Source organism: Pagrus major, chromosome 11 (assembly GCF_040436345.1).
Source record: "Pagrus major chromosome 11, Pma_NU_1.0".
In the NCBI taxonomy this organism is placed as follows: domain Eukaryota; kingdom Metazoa; phylum Chordata; class Actinopteri; order Spariformes; family Sparidae; genus Pagrus; species Pagrus major.
The window spans coordinates 12,040,754-12,068,375 of NC_133225.1; the positions used below are offsets into that span (position 1 = coordinate 12,040,754).

Below are 27,622 nucleotides of genomic sequence, written 5' to 3' on the forward strand. Positions count from 1 at the left end.
AGATTATATCCACAGCTGCACATATATATATCCACATGCAAACTTCCCTATCTGTCTTCAAACAAAGACAAAACTCCACTATTATCTCCTTTAAAATAATTAAAAACATAGATTTCTGAGGGTCTGAACAAAAACAATTATGATCATTTCTCTTCAAACTAAACAAAAGGAAAAAGTCTAACCGACTAATTATCCACTTAACGTCTCTCATAGTTCCTAATTATGAAAGTCAGACATCAATCAAACTGTATTTGAAATTTTAGGCTTAACATTTTTGTCACTGCCTGCAGCCGACTAGCACATCAAACAGCGCAGCGTGAAAATGTTTGTAATTACACGGAAATGCTTTTTGACCCATATCTGCTGCATATGTCACATATATTTCACATATCCTGGCTGACGTAGACGCTCACACACACTGTCACTACTCTGCCCGTGACCTAAATAATGCTGACAACTGTATCATGGCTCCTACCTTTGCTGTTTCCGTCAGGACCTCTTAGGACCGTGCACTCCTCAATGACTCCGTAGGGTTCGAAGAGGCGGTAGACGTCCTCCTCGGTCTGTTGTTTGTTCAGCATCCCGACAAACAACTTCCTGTCTTCTGGAACAAACAATGAGACAAAAGGTTAAATTATAACTTTGACCTCAATTATGAAACCAATTTGAGGCTATACAGTGAGTGAAACCTCATCATTTTTTTTTTCATTTTGGAGCTGGGTCTAATTTAAGAAGTCTCAGTTTCTACCAGAACAAACACAGACATTTGTTCACAGCCTTGATACAGTTGAGTAACTGTCCAGTTTATTTAGCGCTGGTCTGGCTTGAGTCACATTGTATTCTCTTTTTTTTTTTCCGCGACTGATCATTTTAATCTCTCGTATAACTGGGTTCAGTCCCATATGTGCACATATACTGTGGCTGCTGGGGGTAAGTGGGTGGTCAGGGGCTGCAGGGAAGAGCAATGGGAAGACTAATGAAGAGGTTTCTGCACACACACACACACACACACACACACACAGAGGCACAGAGACCCGAGACAATGAGCAAGTCTTTGGTCCTTTAAAAGCACCAGGGGCTCCAGGCAGCTCCAACCTCCTACACACCACACTGTACTGGCTGGAAACTCACGCTCTCTCCCTCTCTCTCTCTATTTTACCCACTCTTTCTCTTGGTCTCTCTTTCCTTTTTTCTCTATTCATCTCCCTCTCCCCTCTCTCTTTTCTGCTTTTCTTTTTCTCTCGCTGATTCTACATTTTTCCCCCCTCGTTCTTTTTCAACTGCCTCCCTCCCTCTCTTTATCTCTCTCTTACTCTACTAATTGCTGCTGATCCAGTGTTTTTTGTGTAGCCAGAGAAATATTTCAGTGTGCTCTTCAGTGAACAATGGTGTGTCTCTCCTGCGAGCAACGAAGGCTGGGAGACATGCCATGAATAACGCTGACTTTTCAATAGATAGCCTGTATGCTATTGAGTCCTGTTAAATGCTGTGGGATCTGATCTTTACCTTGACCTGACACACTGTGTTTACTGATGTACTCTGGCCTTGTATGATTAATGCTACAGTGCTGCATGTCTCTGCTGGCAGCAGAAGCACTAAAACCTTCCCTTTATACAGATTGTTTCTCCAACTCTGACCTGTGAAGTCACAGCGGAGAGACTGAGCGAGAGACAGGACTAGCGGCTGCTGCTGGGAAGAGGTTGAGAGCGGCATAAATCGCTGCCAGAGGTATTGCACAGTGTCAGGGTGACCTGTGACGACTACTGAGTGTGTCGTGTTGTTGTCGTTTCCCCTGACCCAGACACAAGCCGATACCCACATTCCTACAGCGGGCACGGCAGCGAGTGTATGCGAACGCGGCGCCCAGCTAGGGTTTCAGCACTCAGCACCACCAATGATGCACCTTTAAAATAATCACCCGTGTCAGAGCGTTGTCTAGGGAGGGGCGTCCCTGGTGCTGGCTCCTTATTGCAAGTGGCAGGATCAGAGGCTATGTATCAAAATGGAAGTGATGCAATGTGACATCTGTCAGGGTGGATTGGAGAGCATTTATCTGCAAAAAAAGGAAAGCCCTGAACTGGAAAATGAAAGGCCAAGATGGTCCTTCCTTTTGCTGGAGGGAGAATATAAATTCTGAGGTTGGATGTGGGAGATGAGTCAAGGAAGGGGGGGAGGGGCCGGGCTGCACAAATTCCCCTGAATGCCTCCAGACCACATCTCATATACGCTCCTGTATACAGCTGGAGAGCCACACACGGCACACAGGACCACCAAGCAACCGCTGTCGCGCCCTTTGCGTTCCTCATGCACTTTGGCTGTAACTACCATCGTCAAGTAGATGATGAGAATCTGACAAGTTTTGAATTAATGCATGACCTTTATCAATTTCATATGAGCTTCACCCTGGCGATCACACTGCGAACAGCTCGGCACTATGTGGCTCGTCCTAAAATATGACGCCACATCCATCCTTCAGCTGAAAGATGGCAAACTGGCACGTCACCTCTCCAGCTGAATGGAATAATGTTTATAAGACTCCAAGTATAAAAGGATCACTGGCCACTATATATCACATTCCTGTGTAATACTGGGTCTCAGTGAGCTACACAAAAAAGCTTTACAAACTGGAGTCATGTTCAGTGGGCTGGATTTGCTAATCTGAACACACATGCAGGAGCAGACTACAGTGTAAGAAAGATGTGACTTTAAAAAATGTGCAGGGGACATTTAGTACGAGTTTCTCATCTGTGGCTGAGAGAGTGATGGAGTGCATGTTCTGCAACGTGAGTGCGCTTTGAAAAACAAGCTAACAACGCATGAAAACAGATCATCGAGGAGATCTGTTCCACCGTCTAGGGCTCTGCTGTGGCTGCTCTCAACTAAAACGCTACCTTGGGAGTTTAGGTGTTGTGTTCATAGCCAATTGAAACATTATCTCATTTATCTACAACACTGCAGCACAGGCTGTGTGCAAACAGACACACAGAGAGAGTGCAAAACACCTACAGCCATTTACACATGTCTGAAGGGGGAGAGAAAAAAGGAGCATGAGAGGGAGAAAGGGAGGGAGAGAACAAAATTACATTAACTAAGATGTCATCTCAGCCTGACATGGAGGATTACAGATGACAGATGCCCCACCATGACCACAGCTAACTACGCCATAATAACAATGAAATGACTTGTCTTCAGGGCAGCTGTTCTTTAGACTGGTGCTGTCTAATGTGTGTTTTTCTGAGGACTAACTGATTCATAAAAAAACGCATACAAATCATCACCACCTCAACTTTAATCAGCATGACTGTTCCAAACTGCTTTTGTCGCTGACTTCCAGCCACCGCTCACCACCTCAGCTTTCACTATTTTTGATTTACGTTATTGTGCTGCTAACAAGCCTCTACACAGGAGGCTTTTCAGCTGCATTTTTCAGTCGTCGGTCCCACGCGCGTCATGACAGAACATTCTGTACATGCCCCTGTTTCAATCAATCTAGCTGTCTGCACGGGCCGCATAATGGCTCACATTTTATTCCGGCGATATGCATTTAAACCTGACCCGAAGCGTATTTTCTTCTATTTTGCGAGCACAACTACAGTGGTTGTGCGTTGGGCTGTGAGTGCTGCTAAAACACAGATGACTTACACTCAATACTTTGCCTGAACGCACCCTGTGTAGACAAATACAAAAGACAGAAGCTGGTGTAACTGTGACGCTGCGATACGCCACCATTAATCCTGCTTCGTATGTTTGTTATTCTACTAAAATGGAAAGCTGGGTATATATGATATTTCTCTGAGGGGTTTCCTCATTGGCATGCGTATTTACACAGATTGTGAAATCCCAATCTTTATCGTGATGTGTCTTTTACTGGAGTTTTGGCACGTTTGTTCTGACGGCAAAGTCAGACTCCAGACTCCTCTGAGCTCCAATGAATTCGGTCTCTATCTCTATGGATTCATATCAATAAGGCAATACAGTACATGCGGTATAATACTTCTCTCCAAACTCAGTGATCTACAGCTATAATAATATATAATCCATTATATGCAGGTAAAACCAAACAACAGTATTTGCCTGAACTCCAGTAAAGCTTTTCCCACTGACCTGATATTCACTGCATAACATGATCAAACAAAATCAATCAAAATACCTTTATTTATCACGAGGAAACTTAATTTGCGTAAAAGCGTGCATACACAACACATAACCAGACAGACGACAAAGTGTAGAAGTAAACTGGTCAAGACAGCCGCCCACCCAGAGCCTGGTTCTGCTCGAGGTGTCTACCTTTCAAAGCACAAATATGATGCCAAATACTGACGCTTCAGGTTGGCATCAGACCCGAAGCTGTCAACCAAAAGCGTCATTATTTGATGACCTGGGGGATGAGACTCAACTCTCAGGTCTCTTTCTCCAGATAGTTGCATATCTTTGCGTAACCTTGGTGCTTAAAAATGTCCATAAATAAATAATAAATAGGGTCATGAGTAAGTCTGATGGAAGTAGGTACAAAGTTTGACAGGACCCGCTTGGTCTGGAATGGGAGTGACCTGTTTCTGCACCCTGAGCGCAAGATGGCTTACTCATAGGACAGGAAAACTATTTTGAGCTGGACTATTGAGCCAAAGTCAACTGTGTTTTAACATAATTAATACAAAGCGATGACAAGAATGTTTCTGACTGAATCGTGTTTTTAGCTCTACGAATTTAACTGCAACCCTGAAATATTCTGCCAGGCTGAGAGGTTAAAACATGATTAGCAGAAAATGCTGTTTTGGATTACCCTTTTCTCTCTTACGCAGCCTTCAAAAACAGCTGAATCATCTCTCTGTTACAGCTACTCACCTGTGGTAAATGGCGTCTACTGTATAGATGAATACAAAATAAGACAAGAAATTATGAGCTGTTTTTTCTTGCTTACATCACACAAACAAAGCCCAGTCAACACAAGTGCCATCTTAAATTAGAGCGAGTGACTCTCTCCTCCTCTACGGTGTTTACAGTGAAATGCCATCACCTAAACAATTCAGGGCTCTAATAACCACCGGCAAGTTAACTGTGAAAACTGTGCAGCACGCTGGCATTGAGATGCATTTACAGCTCACTGTGGCAGAGGACTGTACGCAAGTTCATTGTGATACACACCACTGGCATCCTGAAATTCACCCCCCATCATGTTTAATTTACTCTGAGTTACTAAACAGATGCTTGTTTGGAATAAATGCATTGGAAATTAAACTCCAGAATAATGAAATGGCAGTGTGCTGCCTGCTTATACATACTGAAGATTACTGCATCCATTTTGACCCTTTCTAATCAATATAAGCTTTTCAGTGTGAGTGTGTTGGCCTTGTGTGAAGTCTTTGAGTCACTGCGCAAAAAGCAAATTAAATCAGTAATATTTCACATCTCAATTCTTCATGCTGTAGTCCGACCATTACAGCATGTGCATGATAAAACAATACAGCTGTAATTCCCTTCCTATAAAATGCGCTCGCAAATAACTTCATTTGTTACATAATGTTAATTTCCACAGAAAGTTTGAAGGATCTCCTATCCCTACAGCATACCGTACATACTTTCTGCGGCACAGTGCAGCACAGGAGACTCTTTACTGTATGATTACACTGCAGACCGCTGAGGATTTTGACAGTGAAATGAGACGTATTGAATGGAAATGGGGCAGGGTAGGAGTTTTTGGAGCAACAAGAGAAAGAAAGAAAAGGAGGGAGCTACTGTAGGGGAAGCAGAGATTTTGAGAAAGAATGAGGGAGAGAGTGAATTTGGAGGAGAGTGAGAACGGAGTGCCCATACTGTAAGTTGATGTGCATACAGTCCTGCAGTCCTTGATAAGCCGGGATGGATGAAAGAGGTGCACCATAGGAGTTGGTAAATCATCATGAGGGGTGGCGAGGATGAGGAAAGGGGAAGGGCGGGAGGAGACGGGAAGGGGGGAGGAGTGGGAATGTGGGGTGATGCAGGGAAGGAAAGCATACCGACTGCCTTAGGTGCTCTCTGGTTTTCAAATTTCCCTTCTCTGTCTGTCTCTTTCTCAATCGTTGCAACGGCAAGGGAGAGGGGATGGAAGGAGGGAGAGAGTTATTGTGACAGAGGGAGAGAGCGTGCTATAGAGAAAAAGCACTTGTCAGAGGGATGGGGAGGTTGCTATGACAACTACTTATACAGCGGGCTGTCAGTCATGTTTCATTGGAGTTTGGAGAGGAGGAGAGGAATGAAGGGAGGAGAGGAGTTAGGGAAGGAGGGGTTGGAAAAGGGTCATTTCTCCTTCTGTCTGCTGAGCCGGAGTGTAAATTTGACTGTCAGGCTTGGAGATAAGGACAAATTATGAACAATATTAGCCAGCCGATAAAAGAGAACAATAATGAATGGATAAATATATTAAAACCAAATGAGATAGCATCCAGGCAGAAACAGGGGCCCTGAGAAGCCATCCAGGTTTTCTCATTTGGAGGGGAAGATAAGAGCCGGAGAGAGGCTGTGAGGAGGGGAAGGATCCACCATATTACAGCTAGCTAGCTGCTGTAGCGCACTTCCACGTCAAAAGAAAGAAAGAAGGAATCAAAATCACTTTGTAGCCGGAATACCAAACACTCTGGCTTCCTCTCTCTCCTTCACAAGCCCATTATGCTTCTCCAATGAGCAGGATGCCACACAATAACAGTGTCAGCATGTGTTCAAGCATAAGAAACACAGACAGAATGGAATGAAATTAATTAACCCTAAGAGATCACAGTGCTTAGCCAGTGGAATTTAATCCAATTTATTACATATAGGGATCTAACTAGAGTTGTGTTTGCATAAATGAGATGGTGAGAATGGATGTGTGTATGTATGCGTACACATTGTACAGGAGTGTGTATGGGTGTGTACAGTACATGATCAGCGGTAGGAATGGCTGAGGTGTGAGGTTTGGCACAGCCTTGGGGTGAGACAACCCCGCCAAATGAACTCCTGTATAATGAGTCTTTTATGTGCTACGTTATCACCAGCGAGGGGACACATTTTGTCATTACGCTGGAGACAGAACGCAGCTCGTAGGGTCCACCGGCACACCTTCAGTTGAGAAAGAATACTTTGTTTACCAATTCCTAAAGTAAATTAGCACTCCTGTGTGTATAGCGTTGTATTTGCAGCTGTCTTTTGAAGTTGGCATGCTAACCCACAGAGTTGACAGCACAAACTATAAGGCCTACCATGAACCGGCCCTAATGAGGTAGCTTATTAGTGCTGTTTCCCCTCACAACTTTGGAGATGTTGCTTGGAAACAGCATTGCATAGAAAACAGTACTGTTGTTCCCACCAAAAAAAAAAAAATGCCATCAAACCCAGCGCTCCCTGTTGTGTAATTTCAACAACAAAGCAATGCAATATTGACTTCTGTTGAAACATATATGACTGAATAAAGAATTACAGAGGCTGCGCCTACATGTCATCATATATGAATGGTAAAAATACTATATTTCATTGTGATGCTTGCCAAGTTGCCTGTAAAGTCCCCAGCCTTGTTCTGCATATATTCAGACTATAATTCACTTAGATATGTTCCCTTTATAGCAGCTTCAGGGACCTGCTTCTCTAACTCAAGCAGCACCTACACTGACACCAGCTTGATTTCATGTCATGGTTTCATTATTTTGGTGTCAAGGCTGCTCATTGGCAGCTTGGCTGCGACCCATAAAAGCCATCAGTAAAAATGCCACTGAGCACTGTGTGCAGGGCCTTGATAGCCGTGCTGCAAAAGCAGCGCATCTTTCACTAAGCACTCCTCTGGGATGGATTACGCCTCAGGGTTTCCACATACATGTAAGTACACATAAGCACACTGACACAAGGTTGCTCATATATGCATACATATTGTAAACATGTAGGCAGCTACACACAATGTAACCATAAAATTATATCAACACACACGCTCACAAGAGAAAAAGAACAGCCTGCAAATACAAGTAGCTTTATCAACAGGCACAATCGTATAGAGGACATGCTGCATACATACAAATATATGGTATCAAAAGGCCACTGAAACACTTTCTACAAACAAACAACGCTGTAGTGAGTGGGAGGTTGCGGTTGGCAACTGTTGCATCACAAGCCCTATAGCGTATTAGTCAGGCCAAAGAGCTCGAGATCAAACTATAATGTGTTAGAGAACATGCAGCCTCACGGGGAGTGAGCTTCTGCATTCAAACCGTTCACATTTCCTTCACGCACACAAACCGAGTCGATTCCATCTCGGGGAGGGGCGGGCGGGGGGTAGAGACCAACGATCATGAATTCTCTCTGTGCCGCTGGCAGAAAGGATGATGGCTATCACATATGACACCTAAAAAGACTCACCCACACATCTGCACATGCATGCACAGGACCTCCTGTACGTCACTCCAATATTCTCCAAAGAGCTCCACGGATTTTATGCATCAGTGAGATCTAATGGCTGCTCTGCTCTGCGCTGCTGGCTGGGGGGGATTTCAGCTGCATCTCGGCCCCTGCTGGAAGCCTTAAACGTACAATTACAGTCGTCTGACTTGGGGTCCACCCGTAAACTCAAATGCTAAAAAACCTCTGAGGTGTGTAGGTGTAACTATTGGCATGCACGTTTGTTCTGCACGGGTAAAGTCAGCTCATAGCCCAGCTGATGGCTTCCACCCCCCCAACCTCAGAACAGAACAGCTGAAAGGCTGAAGAATAGAAGGAGAAATTGCTTAAAAAATTGTTTATCTCCACCATATACGTCTCAGCAAATTTACACTCGATATGATAACAAATGTGAAATATTACTCACAGCCTTGTGTTGAATTCAGTGTATTACGGCCGTGGTCATAAATCCTGAAACTGCTGCGCAACGTGTATATACGTAGCTACTGTATATAAACATTTACAATATGGCAGTGCTATTTATATTGTCTCCCTTCATAATGCCATCTGAAGGGCGTTTTGGCATCCGTTATGATATGGATTTTCACCCCCCCCCCCCATTTTCCCTCTATCCCATTTATTGCCATTCTTCTTTCCCCGTCCAGATTGTGTTTCTATCCAGTAGAATGGGCCTTTTACCTTTGGCAGTATTTAACACAGCGCTAGCCTGTTTCTTAATTATTTTCTCATCGCTCCGCTGACACTGATTCATGAGGGTAATGTTGGACACACCCCCTTGGCCAGCCCCCTCAACCAACCCCCACCTCTTCCCTCTAAACGCACAGTTTCTCTCTCTTTCCTCAAAGCGCAGTAGCTCTTTCTCGTATCATCTCACTGACATATTTTTTTTTTCTCTTTGTCTGATTCTTGTCCCTCTCCTTCTGCCTCCCTATCTCCATCTCTCTTCTTTCTCACACATCACCTTGTGATTATATTGGATGGCTAATGAGTTACCTTCATGGTAACTCATTAGCCTTCATGGTTGCTCTCGAGTAATTACCTCTTTTTTCCTCATATGGAAGGACAAAATTGACTATAGCAAGAGACAACAAACTTCATTACACACTGAGCCAAACTGAGCCCCATGTGATATCCTGCCCTCCTGATCTGATTGTGTTAAATATAGAGTACAATACCAATATCCTCTCACCTCCTCACCTCTGCAATATTGCAAAATATAAAACTCATGCTGAAATAAAAACCTCTACCTGGGAAAAGACAGTGGGAAAGGTTGACTGACAGGCAAAGCAGCAATGGAAGAAAAAGAGTCAGATAATACTTGAAGGTTATGAAATAATGCTCAACTACCACAGAAACAGTAATATACATGTGGAAACAAACAAACAAAAAATAAAGAAAAATGCCACAGAAAACGGTGATGAGAAAATGTGAAAAGGCTGCATGAGCACGAGAGAGAGAGAGAGAAATGAAAGGGACGAGGCTTAGGAGATACAGAGCGAGGGGGCCATGCCCAACTCCAGCTCAAGAGAGAGTGAGGATGTACCAGAATATGGGCTATCTCTCTGAAGCTTTGTCTGCCAGAGCAACTGAGCTGGCAGATGACTTTGCTGCACATGGACAAAAGAGGCTTACAGGCCACCCTGCATGTCAGCTTTTCCCCGGCCCGAACACTGAGAGCTGTAGGATGAATATATGGTGCGCTAGAGCACTCACCTCGACCTACAGGGACCTTGAAGAAAGTGGATTCAGATTTGCTCTATACATGTGACATCAGCCAGCAGCTTCATTTTGCATATACTCCATTGCAGAGCGTCTCTTTACTCTGAAAAAACTGCAGTGTTAACAGTTATGAGATGGGGAATTGCTGTTGCAAATGCATAAATAAATACATAAGCCCTAAAGCATGTCACTGGTGTACTTTTATATTTTACCACTTCCGTATTATTAGTTGGAGCTGATTCTTGATAGGAGGCAAGATGCTAAACTTAGAGCTTTTCCGCTCTCGGTGCTGTCGTGTGCTCTTTGTATGCATGGCCTCTGTAGTGCTGATGTGACTGCAGGGGGAGAGCCTAACCCTGTCAGTCACACTGACAGCCAAGCTGTCTTATCTGCTCTCTATTGGCGATGGTGCGCTTTAATTAGGCTAGAGGGTCAATCAGCACTTTTTTTAGAAGATGTGATTCTACTGAAACATTTCATGATCCGGGACAGCCATAGTGTTTCAGGGGCCTGAGGCAGAAACACATACAGGACCTCCTCAGCCTCAATTCTCACCCTTTGATCCTGGCTCGTCTGAACGATCAGATCTACTTATATCACATATTTTTCACAGAGCCCTGCATTGCTGAAATAATGAACCCCTGGAAAGGTTTCCACAACATAGCTTCTACATCATGTATGAGAAAATAAATTATATACTGAAGACATCTTCCAATGTCACTAACTACTGTAGATGCAATGTATAATACATAGCTCACCTTATGGTTCCTGACATGGAAACCTGACTTGACCTGCTGTTTTTCAAAGCATTCCTTTTTTATTATTAATATGTGAAGAGGATGTAACAGATTTGTCTGCCCTGACCATTATCATAAGTGGAAATGCGCTGCCACCATAATAAGCACTTCCTTCACTGGATGAAGCACCATCACACATGCGAGCAGCAGGTTGTTGTTTTGCACCACTTTTGGAAGAATAATCCAGTGAGGAGGAAATTTAAATGTTACCTTTGTGAAATGAACAATTTACTTCTTGCTTTTTTACTTTTCCTTTTTTTATTTTCCCTGCCCTGCTTGGATAAATGCATTTCAATTTTGTTGTTTGAAGCTCTACCATCAACTACCAAATTGGCTTCCTTAAATTGTCCCTCGCAGGTGCAAGGCACGGCAGAATACACTGTTGTCATCGACCCTGCTAAAATAAGCACCCTGTGGCATATGTTTTGTGTGATTTTTGGGGGGCAATAACCAAAAATGTCAGTTTGCATCGTAAATCTAATTTCAATTTTTTCACAGGACCCTTTGGGGCTCCTTTGCTCGGTGAAAGTGTTCATAATCATTTTTGAAAAAAAGGGATTTCAAGCTAGACAGAGAAAACACAGGGTTTTAGATTAACTACTGTTTCTACAAAATCAGCACTTTTGCGTATTCCAGATTTCACTTTTAGTTTCAGAAAGTGGCTTAGCTGACTGGGAAATGCATACAGTAACTGTGCAGAACATAAATAATTCCTCCTACCGTCTCCACAATTGTTTGCTCAACATTACCAAATGTGGCACGAATCCATCCATCTGTCATTTGTTAACACAACAACTTACTACGCTAACTGATACAAACATGATATCAAGAGTCTCGTTGAAATTAGGGAAGCGCCTGAAATCACACTCAGCTAATATGATCCTTTCTGACTAACGCTTTGAAGCCTCGAGTTTGGCATTACGGCCGTCGCCATCTTGTTTTTGAGCCAGAAACGACCGAATTTGAACGAGAGGTTGGCGATTGGGAGATTATATGTGGATCTGACTGAGAACGGGAGGTAGCAACCGTGGTAGCAACTTCTCAATCACAAGGTAGCCACGCCCTTAAGAATACCCTGCTTTTTGTCTATTTTCCTCTAATTTACAGAATAAAATTATGATTGTATTGAGGAAGACTTGAAACTAGCAATCTAGACCATGAACGCATTAGGAAACTGTATACCGATGCAAGAACTCAAGTGAGAAGTGGGGTAATTTTCTTATAAGATTAACATACAGTCAGACTTCTTTTTGCAACCAGTGGAGTCACTTCCTGCTGGTAATTAGAAAGACTGCATGTCTAAGGTTTCACTTTTCAGACCCGGCAGCTCTGTCTAGTATTCACAGTCTATGGTTTAGACCTGCAAATGTTGAGATGCTGATGTGTGCCACCAACGGGCAAAAAGTGTCACTACTGCGGTAAACGTCTGGCCGCAAATAAAAAAGAAGTTTAGAAACATCAGCGCACTACATGTATGAGGAAAAGCAACTTTAAGGCTATAAAACGTGTGGTTGCTGATCCGCTGTATCGACTGTGCTATTATTATTATTATTAGGGATCATTTACTGCCTCGCTTCGTGTGCATAATATATTGTAACACAGGATGGAGAAGTTTTATAAAGAATGTGTCAATGCACAGACATGTTCATAATATAGAGGGACGTATACGAACGGATACAGACAAATGCATTTGTGTGTGCGTTGTGGCAAAAATTACCCCTATAATGTTCTCTATCTCTATCTCTCACACACATAAACACACACTCATTGGAGAGACGGCATGCTCTGTCTCTCTCTCTCCTCCGCCCCAATCTTCTTGACAGCTCATTTGTTTTCATTTCCAGGATATTTTGCTTGATATCTAATGAAATAAATATCTATATATTGAACAAATCATCAGGAGGGGAGGGAGGAATTCTTCAGCGGATGTCAGTTACATTTTCGCATTGCTGTTTTACTTCATGCATCACATTTATTGGATTTGTTTATTGTCATAGCAAATCATCTATTGTCCTGACATGCATAGAAATGTATTGTAAAGCACACACTGTCTGTTGATGAAACTCTTGAACCATGAGGCTCGATTTTGGATGCGGAACGTATAAATGCAATCTATATCTTGGAATATGATAGATATGAGGGAGTGGAGAAATTTGGACCTGTCAAGCTGATACCTAATAGCATTAGACTGCAAAAAGGAATGACTTATTTCTCTCAGCAACTTAGACCAAACTATCAGGCAGATGGCCTTTTCCTCTGGCTTTCTATCTCCACCTAGCTCGCGCTCTCTCTCTCACTGACAAACCTTACAGTAAGCATTTTAATTCCCCCTGACCTTTACAGATCTCACCCAGGCAGTTTTGCCCGTTGCTTAGGGCCAAAACAAAATGAAATTTGAATTTCAGCTCAGAATAATTTAAGATGATCCTTTCTTTGCAGGGAGTCTCAACTATTTTGTAGTTTGGGTGCTGCCAACTGGCTAAATGGACTTTCCGAAAAAGAGAGCTCTCTCTCCCCATCTCTCTATTTCTCTCCCGCCTATGGGGCTGTGGGATCGCATATAGTGTGATGTGAGTGTGTGCGGAGGGAGAAAAACTTCCTCAACATTCACATGTTTGCACGCATGAGCACATGGCACACAAGTACACACAAACAAGCTGGCACACAAACACGGACATGCTCCAACTTTAGTACACTGAGCACCAGAGGGCTTTGTGTGCAAGGCTGAGAAATGCCGTGTCAGCACGCGCCACATGGAAGTTTAGAGGGGAGGGAAAAGCTAAATAGTCTAAAAAAAATGAGCGTGTGATGAAAAATGCATGGAGGGGAGAGGGGGACAGTGGCTCCCTGTACACAATTGTCTACTAAGAACCTCCTGCAGATGCTCTGCTCCGCTTTTTTCCAGCTGCCTCTACTGACAGTGCTGCTTCCCCAACTGACCAAACACACCTCTAAACACGGGACAGAGAGAGAGTAAAAAGTGACATTCATACACTCAAACATGTAGAAACCACACTGCATTAACTGTATGGCCACTATCATAATAAAGCAATAAATAAAAAATATACACGATGAGCTCAGAACCTCACTGGTTTCTTACATTTCTGTTACTTCTGATGTATGTTCAGGTGTATATTTTTCCGATTAGTTTGGTTTTAATAAGTCAATGTTATAAAAAGGGGCTATAATGCCGTGATTGGAAGCTGAGCCCTGCTCGTGATTGAGTTGGGCAAGTGGGTCAGTCATGACTGGGCAGACTGTAGCTCTAAATGACATCACCAGCTAAAGGATCGCGATAAAAACACTTGTGTTTATCGTGGTGAATCTCTATTTTTGGGATAACTGTTAATCGGGATAATCGTGAATTAATATTTCACTAGATAATTTCTGAATTATTTTGAATTGTCATAGGGGGGCGTTGCATCCCTCCAGTCATTCCAAAATCCTAAGTCTGTCAACATGGCCGAAGTCTAAACTGTATCGCCCACAAAAAAGATTAAGTTGGATGTGGTGAAGTACAAAGGATTTCAAAGTAAAGAATGACTGAGCACGTTATCTGCATAACCTGCCAAGGAAGGTGTCTGCCCTGCAAACCAACACCTCCAATTTGCTGTCACATCTTCATCTACCAGCACACAGCTGTGTTCATTGAACAGTTTGAAAAACAGATTATTTTTCACGAATAAAAGGATGTTCGCTAAAAAAAAAAATGTGTGTCCCATCTGTGCTGCAATAGAAAATATTTGTTTCAAAAGAAAATGTAAGGTCAAGTGATTCCAGAATGTTTTAGTGACAAGAGTTTAAGCATATCTTGATTATTATCAGGATAAAATTGTGAATCGCAATTAGTTTGGCTTTAATTGTGACATGAAATTTTCATATCGTCCCGTGCCTAGTGGAGACAAGTTGTCCATCTTTATATAGAGTCTATGCTTTGCCCACAGAAAAGCATAAAACACTATATCAAGGTGACTTTTTAAATATGTGTGCTTGAAAAATTTTATGAAAATAATTAAATAGAAACTAATTATAAAGATTCTAGAAAGACATCTGCGCTCAGATGTCTTTCTCCAAACTGTACACCTATTGCCGCCACTACCCTCAGAGTGAAGCAACACAGATATATCATTTCAAAGCAACATGTAACATGTACTCAGAAAAGCGCAACATATTTTCAGTTTAGTTGATGGAGAAGCCTGTCGGCTGTCAATTCCCAGTCCAGTGCTGGTTATAATCAAAGAGGCGGTATTCTGCTCCATTCTCCCTGAAAACCTTCACAGGACTCGTTAATCACACAGTAGAGGTGATGTAACGATAGAGAAACACTGGCAATTAGACACCTGCAGAACAACTCAATTAAGTCTAAGAACCTTCTCGTCCACCACGATCGTTTTTACACATTTCACTCACATGACAACACTTTGTCTGTGCATCTTTTTTTGGTACTGCAGGGATTTTGGTTTCATTTCTTTTTCCCTTTTTTACAGTACACGCTGATGGCTGATGTCAGGTCGATCTGTCAAGAGTTTCTTCCATTGCGATGAAAACAGCATGTTGTCCTTTTCACTCTACAACTGTCTGACATTGTTAATCTGCAGGAGAGGACCGTGTTGACAGAACACATTATGGAGCTTTAGGGGGGAAAGGTTAGGCATCAACACAGAAGGAGAATTTAAATTGGTAAACCTCTTATGAGGCATGAACTTTTACGAGCAAATGCCCACTAGACTTAACCCTGCCCTTTGAAATTAATTCATTATGTGTATATATGCATGTTAGTAACTGCGGTCCATGCTTAAGGTAATGTCACTGCGTATGTGCGTGTGTATGTGGCTGCGAGTGGGTATGATGGGGTATGTTTGTCAGACTCCACACAGTCACGTCGAGCTAGAAAATTGTTTTAATCTTCTCAGAGCTCCATCAGCAGTTTATCAACCATGCCACCTTTTCCGAGGGGTGTGTGTGTGGGGGTGGGGTGTTGGGTGTGTAGTAAAATGACTGGCAGAAGTCAGAGAGGAGGGGTGTCTGCATTTCAAATATCAATTGGCGCTGTCAGCGTGGCCCAGCATGGTGAAGGATTATCTGAAATTAGTTTAGTTAATTCATCATTTTAAAGGGCAGTTGCTTTGCCGCTGATTAGTTATTGTACACACTTGTCAATTAAGGGTCCCTGGAGAGTCCATCCCACGAGGACTGAAGCCGACATCAAATGCGTACACGGAGGAGAAGAAAAGGGATAGGAGACAGACAAGACCGGTCTGCGGCAAAGTAAAGAAGGAAGAAGAAAACACAGAAGGAACGAGATGCAGGATAGACACAACCTGGCGTGTTTCGTATTGAAATCTGTGTTGAGCTATTTCAAATAAAATGTGTTTTTATCTTGCTGCAGTTAATTAAATATGGACTCAGAGTCAATCAGAAATGGAGGGATGAAATATTTTTCTGTTTGTGTGCAGAGGTGGCTGTTGTGCACCAGAGGTGGTTATAGATGTTGTGAATTAGAAAAATCAATGTGCAAGCCTTTGTACAAAGAGGCCAAGTGGAGGCCATCACATTGACCTCTCCACAGGTTTCTATTCCCACAGTTACTGTTGCTACGATACTGGATTCAGCGCACTGACTATATACGGCCGATAGAAACCCTAGACAAAACCCTGTCAGAGACGAACAGTGAATAGATATGTTCAGTACATCACTTGTTTGAAGACAAGCAGCAGCAGCAGCGGCTCATAGTTAGAAAGTTTTTTTGAAATATTTTGAATAAAACATAGGCCTAAATTGATTTATTTATGATTGGCAATAATTCACCAGAGAATATCACCACATTTTCTCCAGCAGTTGTTTTTTTTTTAACTTTACTAAGATGTAAATATCCCTAAAACAGCCCAAAAACCATAAAAAAGGATATATTTTTTTTTAGTTTATTCAGCACTGAACAAGCATTTCTCTGTTCCTCATAATTAATTCTTAAAGCGCTTTTCTGGTTAAACCAGTAACCCATGGGGAAGTGTGAGAGGCATTGTGCCAATTTTATTCAAGGATACACTGTAAACACACTCTTGGACAAAAAATAGGCTTTTTGCAAACCTGCATGTTTCCAAAAACACATTTTCGGAGAAAACAATTCATCTGGGAAGGACAAACATTACAAGTTAAAAATGTTTGAGGGAAGCAACGATAGAATCTGAAGAATGATTTTCATTATCTTAAAACAATTTTCATGTTCACGCTGCAAAAGCCGCTTTGTGCAGTTGTAGTCTTTGGTAAAAATAAGCGTGTTCTTAGCTTTTCGTGGCACATGCTTTTATCGTCCTTGTTTGACAATATACTAACATGCTACAGTTTATGATTTATCACCACAGATATTCAACAGAGGTTGTTAGTCCTGTTCCTGGGGACCCATAGTACTGGTTTAATCCTACCAGCTCGTACCGTATCCTACCTTGAAGTTAATTATGTCCACCTTTCATCCCAGATGGAAACCTGTCCCTGATTAGGTGTTTAGAATGAAAAAGCTACCAACTTAATCCTATTCGGGCTGTGACATTCCTACTCCTGATTCACTAATGCTTTGTCCCTTTTCGTTCCCCTGAAGAGTCTCTGCAGGAAAAAAAAGCTCAGCTTTAGCAGTTAAATATTCGATTTTGGCAGCACAAAAAATCCCTTTTTAGCTTTCTTAGATCTGATGAGTATTTATCTTGACATCAACAAACAACATATCTTATATTTCCTGCCTCCAAAAGCAGCTCACCCCGTCTGACTGTCTGCGTTAGCGGGTTTATTTCACAGCAGGCATTTTGGACTTGTCATTGTCGGGAAAGCAAAGGTGTCACTGATTATTTTTGCGATGGCTCCGTTTTATCCGAGTGACAGTGAGCAAGCATGTACAAGAGCAGGACCCTTAAATCAAAGTAGCTAAATTGATGCAGCCATCATTAATATTATTTACACACACACACACACACACACACACAAAACTAAAACTCTTATCGAGTGTAATAATCTTACATTTAGATTAAAAAACTACTTGTTCTTGTTGTCAGTATAAATAGATTATCAAGTCATTTCTAAGGAAGATCCTCTGGCTTAATTCCAGTAAATATCACTTGCCTTGTCTCGATAGAAAACCTTATCTAAGAAACCTTTTCTTTATTTTAGTTTATCTTCAACTCGACACAAGAGACGTGTCTGTAAACACTTATGCTTCTCGAGGCGGCTGTGGCTCAGGAGGTAGAGCGGGTCGTCTAGAAATCGGAGCGCTGGTTCGAATCCCCGGCTCCCCCAGCTGCATGTTAAAGTATCCTGAACTTACTGAACCCCAAATTGCTCCTGATGAGCAGTCGGCACCTTGAATGGCAACCTCTGCCATCAGTGTAGGAATGTGTGCGTGAATGGGTAAATGTGACAAGTGTTGTAAAGCGCTTTGAGCGGTCGGTAGACTGGAAAAGTGCTATAGAAATGCAACTCCATTTACTGTGACATGTTGAAGTATCTTCAGTGAAAATTGCTGTCCACAAACAAATGATGTTAGGTAATTTTACCTGTGTACCACAGTATGACTCAACTGTGGACGTCCAATGTTACTTGATGCAACTGAAAATAAAATATGTGCCACTACTGCTGGCCCAAAGACGCCACAGTTGACAGTGCACCTCAACACCTCCGATATCTCATACTGGACGTCTCAGATTGGGACTTCAGGCCTGAATGTCTTTATATTACAACCATAGATTATTATTATAATAGACAACTATACAACAAGTAATGAATGAGTTTTTAATTTATCATATCAGTCCCTTGAACACATTTATTACCTAATACAGAGGGAATTCTATACCCTAAAAAAATCCTTCCAAAACCTTCCAGGAAACCAAATATAAATGTGCAAAGTGATTAGATAACACGTTGTATATGAATACGCCTTAAGATTTTTGCCTTGCTCTTTGGTCTGCCTTAGGCACAAAAAGTTTGGAAGCCACTTCTCTACAGGAAGTGAAATTTGCTACTGACACTCTCACTTGTAATGGATGTTTTTGGCTTACTAACGTTTGAAAACATTTTGAATTTCAGAGAGGAAGAAATGTTGAGCGAGTTTTCCCACTCACTTCTATACACGCACTTTTCTTGAAGCCATGAAAGGGAAATGGATTGTACGGCAAGCTACATATGCTGCGTTCAGTCTGGTTAAAGAAAGGTAAGTGAGGGGAAATGTTGCTGCTGCCACAGAGATGCAAATTTTCAGTGCACGGATACACAAAGATGCGATGTGAAGCTTTATAGAGCAAAGTTAGAGGTCAAAGCTTTTGTGAAATTAAGAGGACATTGAATATATTCTAATGTCGACCCGGTCCGTCTCTTTCAACCCAGACGCCCACAAACTACCGCTGCTCACCTCATTATTACTCTAAAACTTCACCCCTTCCCCAAAGGTAAAATATCCCAGGAAGCAATCCAACAAAATCTGACCCCATGTTCTCTGTGTAAAAGCAGATCTAACCCCATGTGCACAGAGAGAGGGCAGACGGCAAAGAAAAGGAGAAAGGGCTTTCATAAATGCAAACCAATGTGGTCTAAAACCACAGGGGTGAATGTAACCTTTTGCATCGGAGGACAGTGTTATTAGAGAAGCCAAAGTCAGAGCAGTCATTTAACTGTCCTGACAGAAACCGCTCTTCCCATCAGTTTCAGAACTGACTTCTGAAAATACGGAAGGAGGCGAGAAAAAAACACAAATGCCAGAAAATGAAATAATAGTGTTTCTACAATTTCCAATTCAATTTCCTCTCGCTGACCTGCAGTAACAAGAGAAATCAATGCAGCCGGGAGTGAAACATTCTGAATTGAGGGATGGCAATAGCTTTCTTTTTCTCAAGCAAAACCAAAGACCGTCTTTGTTTTGGAAGATCACTTAGAGAAAAATAAATCACTCAGGGGTAAATACTGGCACTTTTGCTGTCTGCAGAAGTAGGCACCAAGCCAGACATATTGACTGTCCTCCAGGATTGTCTTATAGAAATGGCATTAGTATGTCACAGCTTTTAACCTCCAATTCTGCCCTGTGCATAGTGTGCAGTCTGATGTGGATTCAAAACAGTTTCTTTTGCTTAAAGGAATAAAAATAAGATAGATTTTCTCGACTAAATACATTTATTTGCTCTGGAAGAAGCAAAAATAAATACATTAATTAATTAACCTCAGTTGCTTCAGTGAAAGACTGCTCTAACAGAGAAAATATACACAAATGTCAATAAAGAAACCAGACTGTGATTTTTTTATATTTCCTGTCACATATTGTGTTTGTAGCACCCGGCAAAAGGAGCAAAGTGAGAGATCTCTGCCTTTCTTTCTGCCTAAGGCAAAACCCATCCATCACCTCTGTTGTCAACACAACAATCTGGCCTGTAGGACTGCGGTGTGCACACCCTTTTCAGGTCTAAATTAAATCCTTGATCAGAGGTGTTACCTTGGATTAATGCAGGTGCTTCCATTGAACGCAGAAAGCTCAGGGAAGAAAATCGGCCCAGAATTATAGCCACAACTTCCCTCCATAGACTTCAAAGATGTGGGGGTAATAGTGAAACGAGAGGCAGTGAATAAGTACTGTCTCCATGGCAGCTGCTGATGGTTGCCCTGCCCCCTGAGACCATTAGAGCTTCACATCTGGTGTCTTCAATAAGAGAGCCGACCTTCGGCAACACTGCTTCCTAACTTCTGGAGAATGAAAAAATAAAATGATGCTCCACGGTATGAAAAGAAATGTAAGATAGAGACCTAACACAAGTTTTTCATAGCGCTTAAGTTAATCAAGCGCTCCATGTAAAGTCAATAGATGAGACCGAAAGTGAGATTTTCTTTCACAAGATACCTTTTTATAATTAAGAGTAAGAGTATAAATCTTGTTATTTAAAGTTAAATATATTGATTCATTTTCTGTTTGTCCTTCAAAAAGAGACAGAATCATAAAAATGAGAGCCAATGATGAGTACCAACCGTTCCTAACAACTATTTCCATGTAGCTGAAGAATGATCAGGTTGAATAGTTTGACAGCTTTACAAAACTGAGCCCTCATTATTTGTTCACGTCCATATTATCCATTGTACAGCAAATAACATCATTTTACATTATGTAACAATAGAGGATAATATTTGTGTCATGCTTTAATCACATTTTGCTGAGTAAATCTTCTAGGGAGCTTTTAAATGTTTAAAAATTGTACAATATAACATTTAATTACATATTACATTATTTTTATAAAAAAAAAATGCCAATTGCATATTGGGAAATGTAGGATCCAGCATTTTTGAGTATGGCTGCATCTAGCAGTTATTTTCATTATCTAAACTTCAGATTATTTTCATAATTAACAGTTTAATTTTATGTCTAAAATACATATCAAATATATAAATATCAAAAATTGCTATCATAAATAACAAAGAGGAGCAGCATATCCTTAAATTTAAGATGCTAAAACAAGCACATGTTTTGACATTTGCTTGAAAAAAGACTGAAATAATTCATCAATTCTTAAAATAGTCAACTAATCAATTATCGACTAATCGTTGCAGCTGTGTTGGGGACTTGATCACTACTACAGACCAACAGTAGAGATTTCTTGCCATGTACAATACTGAGAATTTCAGGACTAATTTAACATGATGGAACCACAACTTAAATTTGAAAGAAGATACAAGTGTTCAATCAATACATCAAGTGGTTGAACATCAAAGTACTACATACACAGCTTTGCAGACACCACACCACTGAGCATCGCACATTTCAGTGGCTGACTGTGCAGCAACACACTGAACCGCACTGTATTTAGCCATATTCTGCCATGAAAGCGAGAACGTGGAATCAGCTGAGCGTAATGGAAATGGTTTCTGACGTTTTTCTGGAATACACCGCGCCTGACACAAATCTAAGTTGACCACAGCCACAATAAAAGCCACAGCCCACTGTGAATAAGGAATAGTTTGTCCAAAAACCCTGGAGCGACAAAGCAAGCAAAATATCGTTTCAAAATCACTTGCAGGGTTCCATCTTAAGATGAGCAAAAAAAGGTCCCAGTACCATTAGGCTATGTATGAACTCTGACCTGACCGCGTAAATCTATCAAGGTCCACACCACCTTTGTTATTTTGCCAGAGGGCTCTTCCATTCTTGTCAAGATATGAAATATGGTTACTCTCAAACTTATCTTCAAACACGCCTTTCAACCAACACTTGTCTTGACAACAGGGAGAGGGACCTTTGCTTTCCAAAGTGTGTCTGAGAGAAAATGGAGGAAGGTGACTCACTGGCCGCAAAACGAAAAAAAAAAAAAAGACCAAATAACTGTCGAAGCGTGAAAGTCTGAAAATTTTCTTTTCCCTTTCCTCTTGTGGAAAAGAAGAAAGCTTTCAAGGTCCAGAGATTGTGAAATGTTATTTTTCATCTCCCTTCTTTGAGGCACAAGGAAACCTGAAAAGCCGTGGTTACAGCAGTTTAGTAACCATCCCATTTCAAAATTGAGGTCTTTCAGATGTTGTGCGCCATTCAGACCTCCTGAGTTTTTTCTGCAGTCTGCTGTGTGCATTTCACAATGTCTGCGGCCTGGGATGAAATTGTGGAAAGCTTTTTTTAAAGTACGCCGTCACGTTTTCCCATCTTTACCAGCCATAGCTCACCCCGGCACCATGCAGAGTGGCTATCTAGAGCTGCATGACGTCCGATCCCACCATCCCTTCTTACTCCCTCTCTCCTTTAATCACATTTTTAGAACTTGTGCTGTGCATTGACGTTCAATATATTATTCCTCCATGCATGACAATTTTATCTCTCGCATGTATTTTTATATCTTTCCTCCACTCTGTACTTGAATATGTTACATCGCTTTGGTCGGTAATTTCCAATCTCTGAGACATGCAATCACAGTTTGGGCTGCTAGATTCCTTATCTGCTGTGACAAATAACTTTTGAGCAGCAACAACAGCAGCAGATTGCCATGCAGAACGGAGCCTTTAATGCAGCAGCAATACAAAATGAAATAGCTGTGAAGAGGCAGATGTTATAAACCACTCACTTAATTTGCTTCAGAACAGTTTTCTTCCATCATATTAGAGCTGTTAAACAGGGCAGAGTGTTGCACGGAGATGTCCCCCCGCTATAAAAACTCATCTTCTCATCAGAAGAGCATCCCAAGACTGTTGTCTTCACTCATCAGTGGGTGAACAATAAAGCTCTGGTGCTCCACATATCCTTGATAGCCATCTTAAAAAAACACAGCTGGGATTACTCCTGTCAGCACGCGTGTGAAGTGTACATTATGATAATGCAACCATCAGAAAAAATATTATATTTCTTGATTTTTACTTAACCCTCTTCCCAACCTCAACCATCTTCAGCTCCAAGAGACAATTTAGACTCGTCCTTGGCTCAAAGGCAGCACTACTTGAAATGCCTTTAGATTTGGTGCACACACACACATCAAAGAGACCAGGAGCTTATTTTCAAGTATTTTGCACCCTGAGGCTAGGAGCTACTTCTGAGGCCGCTGTGTTCCCTGTAAATAGCTTGGTTTTCTGTTCCACAGATCCCAGCAAAGCACCATCTACCAGAGAGCTCTGGGCATGGGCCTCCGTGCTCTCCCATCACCAGAGGTAACAGGAAAAAATCACTGTGCATAATAGTTCTGCCGATTGCTTTCCTAAGGTGTTGATCAGTAATGCTCACAACAACTAAAACTCAATCCAAGTCTGCCAGGGCAAAGGCATCCAGAGTATGTTCTGCTTCTCGTCTTTGAAAGATCAAACTTCTCGTCTTGCGTTTGATGGTGCTACCCTGTGATGTGCTAGAAGTTTCTGAGCATTCGGAGTCTCTTTTATCACACGTTCACCTCATGAGGACATAAACAATGCACATACTGTGCGTATAAGAGACAATCCACAACAAGGATTTTTACCATCTGATGTTGCTGTACTACTATCACTAACCCCAAAAACCCATGTAAAGGTCACATATTTTTATCATTTTCAAGTTAATACTTTTATATTCAGGGTCTACTGGAAATGTCAACATGCTTTAATGTTCGAAAAACACATTGTTCTTCTCATATTGTCCATTTCTGCAGCAAGTCTATTCAACCTCCTTCAGAACGTTTTAGCTCTTGTCTCTTTAAAGCCCCCCTTCCTGAAAAGCCCAGTCTGCTCTGATTGGTCAGCTCACAGAGGCCTGAGCAGTCAAGTTACTCAATGTCTCTCTCTCTGGTGATAATGTATTCTTTATTCTATAGTCTTTTTTAGATCCCCATAAGCTTACTTTTCACACAAGGTGAGCTAAATGTCAATCAATCAAATAACCCTATAAATAAAACAACAAACAAAATTGTATGACTATGAACACACAATAACCCATAATGGAAACAAAAACAAAAGAATAAAGGAAATCAAAAAAGAATAAAAACAAACAAAAATGTACCAAAGCCAGCTATAACACAACAACCTCTATGAGGGTATATTTGTTTCATAGACTTTTTAAAGCAAACTCTATTTTTGATCTCTTTGATGTTGTTAGGAAGCTTGTTCCTGGCAGAACAATGTAGAGAGAACCCTGGCAGAAATTGTGAGATTCGGCTCAGCGACTGACTCTACACTTGAGTATTATCACTGAAAAAGAGAAAAAGAAAGAAAAGGATAGACCATGAATTGGATGTCAGAAAGTCTCCCTTCTCTGTCTCTTTCAAACAGCATCAATCAACATTAAAGATAATGGTACCTTCACTTGGTAGTGGAAATGTGCCTTTAAAGAGAGTTGTTTCAGCCTGCTGTGTCTATTGCTTTGTCTAAGATCATCCTTTCTACAGTGATGCCTTTCTTCTCTGTAATGACTGCTGCCAGCCAGTGATTCTGATGCCTCGGAGTGTATAGCATCATTCATAAGAAGACTGCTTGCTGTGATTAGCCCAATGCCTCAAACCATATGAAAATTCATTTTAAATGTCCTTTAAAAACCCATAAAACATCCACATTGACTCAGGGCAGCCAAGCTGTTGGGTGCTGCTAATCAGTTCCCCCTATGGTCCATTTAGCCTCTGTGTCATTAAAGATAATACAAATAAAATAAGTGTTAACATGAAGGCATTTTCAATCCTTCCCCTGAAAAATAAAACCAGCATCCCCTCACCAACTGTCAATAATTTGCACGAGAAGATTTTTTTTTTTTAGTTTCCCACGCTTGCAGTGCATTTGTGCTGAACAAATTCCAGTTAATTACAAGGCAAATGGTACAAAATGTGCTCTGTGACCATCACAATCCTGTTTGCTATGCTCAGCAAGGATGCATCACTCATCACACCCACACAAACACTAGCACGCACAGATAAATGAAAACACACAGATACGAAGACTCCAGTTAACGCACATACATATTTCCATACACCACACACACACATGCACGCTGAGCTGTATCGCTGCTGATTAGACGAATGCATTGTTTTAATCCCTCGGCTTTACACAGATGCAACATTTCAACACTTTGCTCTACCCTCTTTTGACTTTGACCAATATTGTGAGACAGTAGTATCCCCGCAATGGAACTTTAATGAAAGGTTTTGCAACAAGCATTGACGCTTGGTTGATCTAATGAGATCCCTAACTGTTTCTGCCATCTGCCAGACCCTAGTCATGACATTAACTATGCAGCCATGCTAAGCTTCAAACCTCTTTCAGCTGAAGCAACACTGATCCGCTCTGTGTCAAGTGCTAATGCACGACCACATGCACGCCTCACGGAAAGCCACAAAAACCACATAAGCGCTCAATATAATGCGACTATGTAGCACACTGTGGAACACGGTTCAAATGTTATTATATTGCATGCACGCTGGAAAAAAGGCCCCCATGGCCTCCGTCTAATGTTAACGTTTTTCTTTGATTTTTCTGAGCTTTTGTAGCAGTATTGACGTGCCCGGTATACAAGGCCTTGCTTTGAGTCAAACTCATCTGCAGTTTACGAGGGTGCCATTGTTCGCCTGGCCGAGGAGAGGTCACTGCAAGGGGGGAGAATAAATGTGGAGTGATTGACTAGTCTCTGTTGGAGAAATGAGTTCTCCATTCATTCCCAGGCTTCCAGAGGTGAAACGTCCTTCAGGAAAGTAAACACAATCTGACAAGGCCCTACAACAGACGCAAAGGCACAGCATGGCACAGTCGGTAAGGAAGGCACTTTGCTCTGCACTCCTCTCACACATCCCTCATTCCCTCCCGGCCTCCAGTCTGTACCATGACAGACAACACATCAGGTGCCATTGCTGAATCTGAATACTTTAATCTGATTATTTCGTTTTTCTTTTTTTTTTCACTGCTATGTGGATGTGTTGATGGGTCACATTCCCACTCTGGGATACATGAACCCAAAGGGGATGAGTTGATCTTATAAGGATATTTGTACAATTTTCTCTGTAGGCTTCCATCCCAAGCTCTACCAGATCAGGTCTGTCCTGGAAAGCAAATTGAACACAGGAGCGTCCATCAGAGACCAGATTAGACTGTTATCCTGACATGCTTAAATTGCAGTAATCTCAAATGCAGATCACATCTGCAGCTAATTGATGGATTTGCCAAAGGATCTGAGAGTGGTAGGGCTCCACTGTGAGCTCCTGTTTATTTTCAGAAGGCAGATGTTTAACCCTTCTCTGACTGCTGCCAGCAAGGACCCGAGGCCGGTGAACGTCGGAGCTCGCAGTACACTGTCATCAACTGTGACACAACTGTCCAAAGGCTTTGCCTAAAATTCATCCACAAACTCTGCCTAATTAGAGAGAAAGATGTGCCCGGGTTTCTGTTATACATTGGTTTTGCATGAATAATTCAGAGCACATAAGGCTTACTGTTGTTCTTCAGGCCCTCTCTTGCCATTCATGGTAGAGGCTTCCCAGTGTGTATACGAGTGCCTGCCATCCACTCATGCAAATATGCTTACAGAGAAAAGTGTGGTTAGCAGCTCATCACAGCATTGTCACATACAATTCTGTTGGCTGCAGCCATGAAAGTTCACATCATGGCTATCAACCCACAGAGGCCGAGTACGTCGGCAGTCAAAACAGTTCTCTCGTGCTCTTTATTCGCAGAGGAGCACAACAAGGCTTTCAGCAAGCCAACCTTAAACTGCACATGCCAAATTATGTTTTCTAGTGTGTGTGTGTGTATCAGTGAATGAGAGACAGTGAGGAAGTAAAGAAATGCTAAACACGTTTGCACATGTGTAGGCATTTTTGCACGTGATCGCACAAAAAAAGGCACGAGCACTGTACGTGTCTGGGGATGTGCTGTGTGTTGTGGTTGTGGCGAGCAATGATCTATTTTTTCCCATTACCCTACTGCATACGTGTGGTTCATTTACATTCATGGTTATCCAGATAATGAAGCTTTCAATCCGGGGGATCCTGTGGTGAGAACAATGAACCCAATTACCTCCTGCCGCCTGTGAGATGGGATGGCAGACTCCGAGACAGATGGGAGAGGCTGCACTCGGCCGGCAATCCAATCACATTCATCTCGCTCGCTTCCCGTTTCCCCTGTTCATGTGTTCTGCAGCAACTTATCAACAGGCAGGGGCCAAAGAACCTGGGATCATTACATCACACACACCAATAATTCTGCAAACACACACATGCACAAACACATTCCCTGAGGTCCACTCGACCCCTGCAATCTCCCCCCTCCGTTCCCCA

General features: G+C 41.9%; 1 protein-coding gene across 29 annotated transcripts in view; it reads right to left on the reverse strand.

Moving 5' to 3' along the window:
* celf5a (cugbp, Elav-like family member 5a) overlaps positions 1 to 27,622 on the reverse strand; it is a 189,089-nt gene that overhangs the window by 34,691 nt on the left and 126,776 nt on the right. For 12 of the 29 annotated variants that reach the window (XM_073476220.1, XM_073476208.1, XM_073476227.1 and 9 more), the window contains exon 4: positions 476 to 604. In XM_073476220.1, the coding sequence (XP_073332321.1) occupies positions 476 to 604 (129 nt within the window). Of the gene's footprint in view, positions 1 to 475; positions 605 to 8,474; positions 8,494 to 27,622 lie in introns of all 29 variants that reach the window. The other 17 variants (XM_073476222.1, XM_073476209.1, XM_073476216.1 and 14 more) reach the window with 2 other exon arrangements.